This window comes from Lactuca virosa, chromosome 2 (assembly GCF_052849685.1).
Source record: "Lactuca virosa cultivar CGN04683 chromosome 2, Lactuca_virosa_CGN04683_v6, whole genome shotgun sequence".
Classification (NCBI taxonomy): domain Eukaryota; kingdom Viridiplantae; phylum Streptophyta; class Magnoliopsida; order Asterales; family Asteraceae; genus Lactuca; species Lactuca virosa.
Window position 1 is genome coordinate 28,239,500 of NC_136427.1, and position 6,848 is coordinate 28,246,347.

The 6,848-nt window shown below is 32.8% G+C and overlaps 1 protein-coding gene across 1 annotated transcript; it reads right to left on the reverse strand.

Annotated features, from left to right (window-relative positions):
• Positions 1 to 1,307: 1,307 nt before the first annotated feature.
• LOC145157318 (F-box protein CPR1-like) lies at positions 1,308 to 2,447 on the reverse strand. The gene has a single exon (XM_079076378.1). The coding sequence runs from the start codon at positions 2,445 to 2,447 to the stop codon at positions 1,308 to 1,310; it is 1,140 nt and encodes a 379-aa protein (XP_078932504.1).
• Positions 2,448 to 6,848: the final 4,401 nt, after the last annotated feature.

Here is a 6,848-nt window from a genome sequence, read left to right on the forward strand (position 1 = left end):
GGCCAAAACAAGCCCAATTCTCAATAAATGTCCGGTTTGTGCAATGCCCAAAAACATAAACCTAATTAAAAAGATACATACTGGGAATAGGATGTTACATTTGTTGTAACAGATTAAAACCAGAATTTCTCATAACTTTGGGATAAAAAAATGCACTAAATTTATCCAATTCTAAACTATTAGAACTTCTTTCAAACCACAGAAGTTAAATCCAACATGTTATACATTTAATTTAAGAGAATTTGTACACAGATTACTAATAAGATAGATATAATGTCATCATACAATGCAAAAGTTCTATAATTTATTTAGATCGGCTATAGAATCAATTCATTACATAAATTAACTTGCAACTAAAATTTCCAAAAACAGGGATTTAATTTACTTGAATCATAAAAAAACATTGAACAAAGGGTGGGTCTAATAGCAGGTGTTAGTCATAAGGACTCATCCCATTTTAATCCTAAAGGACCAACCATTTTAAAAATTATTCAAAAGCCAACTACAAAGACCATTATGTCATTTTCTTTATAACATGAGAGTAAACTTCGAATATATTTCATGTTTGTAAGATGAGTAAACAAAAGAAAACAATAGATATTATGGATAGTTGGTTGTCAAAATGATAAACATATTTCTATTTCATGCTCCGTTTTTTTTTTTTTTCATTTAGCTAGTTTTGTTGTATTCTATACATTAGGAATATTTTAACCGAATGAGAAGGATATGAAAAGAAATGTGTAAAAGTTAGACTGATAACAGTTTAGTCCAATATTAACTTTACAACCACAATCACTATTAAATGTGATTAGTAACACATATAAGTCATTCTTTATAGATTCCATATAGAGACTGGCGATTGGCGAATAAAGAACACTAAAAAAAATACAAATATATTTTACTGCAAAAAATCCAACTAAAAGGGTACCATGTTACCAATTTGGAGTCACCTTCATAAGTTAGCATATCATCTTGTATTGCAAAATCAAGCAAAAGAATAGTTGCAAAACAAATGTACTTGAACCAAGGATACAAGCCTTTACCCATTAACACAACCTGTTGAGCAATTGAGGTTTACAACACATATAATATACTGTCAACAAGATATTACTGCACAATGTTCATAAGAATGTGAATTTCAACTTCCTTAATATTACAAACATTAAATAAACACAACATCAAATTATATGTGATGTATTTAACTTTTTAATAAATTCAACAAACTTGGGGAATACTATTTGACATAAATGGAGTGGTCTTGCCTTCCTCAATGCGTATACTTTTAACGTTTCTTCCTCCACTTTATGTTAATAACTGCTACAATCAGATCGACCAAACATGAGTAGTGTTTCCATGTAAGAATTCACGTTGAATGAATATCCTCTAATCGGATCATTGCAATGTCCTGAGTTGGGCTCATAAACAACAAGCTGAGTCGGCTCAGAAAGATAATCGTCCACTTCCATTATCGGTCCTCCAGTCTTCCTAAAACCCACCGCCTTTATTGACCCACGTTGACCCTTAATTGTGTATAGCTTTGTAAACGATACTTGAACACCATTCTCCATCATCCATACATCACAACGAACTTGTTCCTCGGTGTTTATATTGTATTCAAGCATGACTAAAGATTCCCCTAGTTTAGAAATAGACAACCGTGCAAAAGGGTGGCTAGCTAAACTATCGGGGATGTCTACAACTTTGAAACTCTCATCAGTCATATCAAATGACATAATCAGATTATGAGTACGTAATCCACTATCTATACATGAAGAACACCAGTAGATATACCTATCAATAACTACCTGCGGTTGTCTAATTCGTATTGAATTACTCGGTAGATTGGTAGATAGACTTTTCCATTTCCCCGAACTAAAGGAATAAACCTCAACTTTCCAAAGATTGCTAATTTCGGTTTTCTTATCCATCCATGAAGGAAGTTGTGTGATCTGGATGATCTTGGGATCGATAGTAACAGGACAAACACCAAAAGCAAGAACGATTTCTTGGCGCGCATACAAGATATCAGGTACAACAAAAGCTATAGATTTTCTGATAGAAGGATTACAAACAACAGCCAATCTCTTTTTAAAGTTGATTTTAGAAGTCTCCGGATCCCAATGATAACCATCCAAACACAACAAGCCATGAGAACTACCAACTATTCTTGGAAGTTTAACGGACAGAGGAAGAGTAGGAACAAACCTCTGCTGGGGGAAAGAGTCGTCATCGACAAAAGAAACGTATTTTACTTCTCCTCTCGGATCTTTATACCATACAAAAAGATGGTGTGGGTGAGTATGGAGGACGCTCTGAGCAGCAACAAACTCTGCGCTGTCGATCAAAGACTTCCAAGCTTTTGAGACGGATCTGAACTGAATCAGTGATTTGACAGGAAGCCGCATGATGATTTCTCCTTGGATATGGAAAGGTAGTTCGTCTGACATTTTGATTTTAGGTGCCGGTGGTATATGGTATTTGACAGGAGGAGTAGTATAAACAGGAGATTTGGGGACTTTGGTTATTGAATACTTCAACAAAGGAGCTTTCTTGATAAATATGCAGCTTTGGGTATTAGAAATTTCAACAAGGGAACTTTCTTATGAATTATCCACAAATCTTGTCGGCTTGACTTTTTGGATCGACAAAATTACATAAATGGTCCCTCTAGTTTTTCATTTTATGTGGTTAGGGTCCAAACATTTAAATAGTTGTAGATTTGATCATTTTCAACAAGTTTTGTTGTGATTTTAGTCCTTTTCCGTTAACTTTAACAGCTTGCCTTTAACTTTTTTAAAATTACTATTTTACCTATGGGACCATTTCTGCAACCAAACTACAAGAATAATTCGTATATATCTTCTTTTTATTTTTATTGAATTATTATATATTAATAAATGTTATTTTTAATACATATTATTTATATCTTAATAAATATTGTTTTATTAGATTATTAATTTCTTTTAATTAAATTTTTTAATTTTTTTGTTATTAGGTATTTTAATTGGATTATTATATATAAATAAATATTATTTTTAATATATAATATTTATATTTTAATTAATATTATTATATTGGATATTAATTTATTTTAGTTAATTTTGTGTATTGGAGTAATTCTTCTTTATTGGATTATTATATATTAATAAATATTATTTTTATCCTAATAAATATTACATTATCAGATTAATAATTTCTTTTAGTTAATTTTTTTAATTCTATTTTTTTTGGATTAATTCTCTTTTATTCAAAAGTTACTTTTAATTTATTATTTTCTTTATATACAAAATATTATTTATTATATTATTAATTTATTTTTATTGTATAATATTAATTCTTTTTAATTTTATTAGTTCCAATAAAAAATTGTCGGAATATTTAAAAGTTTTGCCTCTTATCAACGAAAATCACCGTGATCACTGCCAAACACCTTCATCGATGGTCTGACGTAAACCCTACTAACTTTTTCCACCCAACATCACTGGTAGCCACCTACAAAAACCTCTTCACAATCTGCTGGAATCCTCCATATCCCACATAATGCACAACAAACTGATATAAACATTAAAAGTGGTGGTAGTGATCGGGTGATGGTGGTTGTGTTGTCTATCTCTAGTAGGATGTCAAGTACACCAAGAAAATTACACCATTTGCTTGTAAATAAAACATAATATAATGGTAAAAGGGGGCATCGATCCGCGGGGAAATGGTTGTATTCAGTTACCAATGCAATCCAATAGAACGAGTATAATAAAACGGACTAATTACAATTAATCTAAAAGGGGGTTTTGTGATTGCTTGAAAACTAAAAGACCTGAATAACTAAAAAGCTTGAAATTAAGGAAGATGATGAGATGCTCAAATATAGGAGACAATTGGTCAACCAAGGCAATTCAACACTATGAACATTTGTGTGCTTATCATTAAGATTCAATATGAAGCTTATCATTTATCCTAAATTGGTTATAGCAATCATGAAGCAAGATATGCTACAATTCCTCGTAGGTAGTATGGAGGTTGGGGAAGCCTGCAACATACCTCCTTAATCAAAGTCAAGGATTCAATTGAAACAATTAAACCCAAGAAAGTTGATATAGCCTTAAGAATGAAGGAATCCTCAATTCCTAAAGGATGTCAATGCTTACACATCGATAAAAAGTTTAATTAAAAGAAATTAATAACCTTATAAAATAATATTTATTACTATATAAATATTATATATTAAAAATAACATTTATTAATATATAATAATTCAAGAAAATTAAAATGAAGATATGTAGATATGGTTCTTGTACTTTCGTTGTAGAAATGGTCCATAAGGGTAAAACAGTCATTTTATAAAAGTTAACAGCCAAAATGTTAAAGTTAACGGAAGAGGGACCAAAACCACAACAAAACTTGTTGAAAAGGACCAAATCCACAACTTTTTAAAGGTTTGGACATTAGCCACATAAAATGAAAAACCACAGGGACCATTTTTTACATTTTTGTCTTTAGAGTGCTATTAATTTTAGACAAAATTGCAAAATTGGTCCATGAGATTTACAATTTTTTTACAAAGTTGAGTGGCTAAGGAATTTGATTTATGAAATTCCATTATGGCCTAAACCGATATCTACCATTTCTATCAGATGTGATAGTGCTTCTACCTTGGCTAAGGCTTATAGTCAAGTGTACAATGGGAAATCTAGACATTTAGGTGTTAGACATAGCATGATTTGTGAGCTCATCTAGACAAAAGGCTTAGCAAGAGATCTTGTACACAAGGCGGCTGTAGGGATGGGTTTAAAGTCCACTTAAAATCTTTTATATTGAGATACCCAATTCCCATCTAATATGATATTAGATGCTGAATTCAATGTGGAAAGCTTGATATTTGAAGATTGGAACACATTATTATCATCATCCCAAGGTATGTGTTCAGTACTGCAAGTTAAGGAGGTTGAATTTATATTCTTAATAGTTCTTTTGAAAAATTGCATTTGCAGGTGCAAGAATAAAAGAACTACCTATATAAGCATGAAGTTTAGCTGCTTCAAGAAGTTAGGACTTGGCTTTGATATGCTTATTGAAGGATGGGACACAAGCTAGTAAAATATAGTGTCAAGTTAGAACTTATGAGAATGTAAACTGTTGTGTGTATTATCTTCATGTATTCACTATGGATAGAAAGGGTTCAATCCTTAGTGACACCCTGATATTCAAATATTTGGATTATATAATATACTAATGTGAAATTCAATCGTCACGACATTTCATTTATGCATCAGTTTTGTTGGTGTTATGTTTCATTTTAAGTTAATCAAGATTACACTTAAATAGGGGAGGTTTGTTGGTGATTTGTTATCAATAATGTTATTTAAGTGTAATGGGATTACTTTGTTGACTAAAAATGATATTGATAAATATTAAACAAGTAAGGAAGGTGTGGAGTACACACTTGTTTAAGTTTGATCAAGTATTAAAGTATACTGTCATTTAGGGGCGAAGTCCCTGAACGAACGGGGGTCCGGGGGCAGCGCCCCTGCTTGCGTGGTCGAAGGGACGGCAGACCCTGGCGAGGTCGAAGGGGCAGAGCCCCTGGCTGGGGTCGAGCTGTATTAAAAATGCATCAGAAAATCCAAATTTTGAATATTTGACCCATTTTTGACTTTGCATTAATCCTTATATAAAACCCGGATTTATGACAGTTTTGACTGTCGAGAAAAACTGTTGTATGACAGTTTTGACAATTTTTCAGACAAGGAAGGTTTATAACCAATTTTTAGTCAGTTTTCTGGTACTTAAGAAATTACACCATCTCATTCTCTTTCTTTCTCTCTGATTTTCTCTGAGTCTTATCCAATTGAGGATTTGGGAGTACCACCCAAATACTTCGATTTGAAAGTGATTATCACGATTCTCAGATTTCCAAGTGCCACTAAACCATATTTCTAACAGGTCATTGTTTGAATGAGTGCCCTCAAAGAAAATTTGTAAACTTCATTGAAACCAACGATGAAGAGTCTTTCAACCTTGACTGACCGGATATTGACCTAGAAGAACTAGAAGGAGCAGAAGTCGCTCAAGAGGAAGGAGAAAGGGTAAATTGTTTGATCCAACGTGTCATGTTCTCTACAAAAATAGAAGATTTTTCTCAAAGAAATAATATTTTTAAACGTTGTTGTAGCATGAAAGGTAGAGTTTGCGAGTTGATTACCGGTAGTTGTGAAAGTTTTGTTCTAGGAAAGTAGTGGGACATCTAGGACTAAGGTCTGAAAAGAATCCTAAACTGTATGTTATTGGGTCGGTTCAAAAGAGTCCAATGGTTAATGTGACCAAGATTTGCAAGGTTCCAATTGCTATTGGAAAATACTATAACAAAGAGATGATTTGTAATGTTATTGATATGGATGTGAGTCCTGTCTTACTAGGTCGACCATGGCAGTTTGAGGTCGATGTAACATATAAAGGGATAAGGAACATGTATATATTTAATTGAGGTGGAAGGTAATTGAAATGGTTCCAAATAATGATCAGGTCTCGAAACTAACTAGTGGTGAAACGATGAGATAACCATTAGTGCATGTGGTAGTAGTAAGAGTGTTTGTAGTAGAAGAGAAGGACACGACTCATGAGATCATACAAGCACTTCTTGAGGAGTTTCAAGCATTACTGAGTAATGAATTACCAAATGAGCTTCCTCCATTGTGGAATATCCAACATCACATAGACTTGGTTCCCGGAGCTAGCTTACCGAATCTACCACGCTACAAGATGATCCCGAAAGAAAATCAAATTTTACAAGAAAAAGTGGAAGAGTTGCTACAGAAGGGTTTCATTCGTTAAAGTATGAGCTCATGCACGGT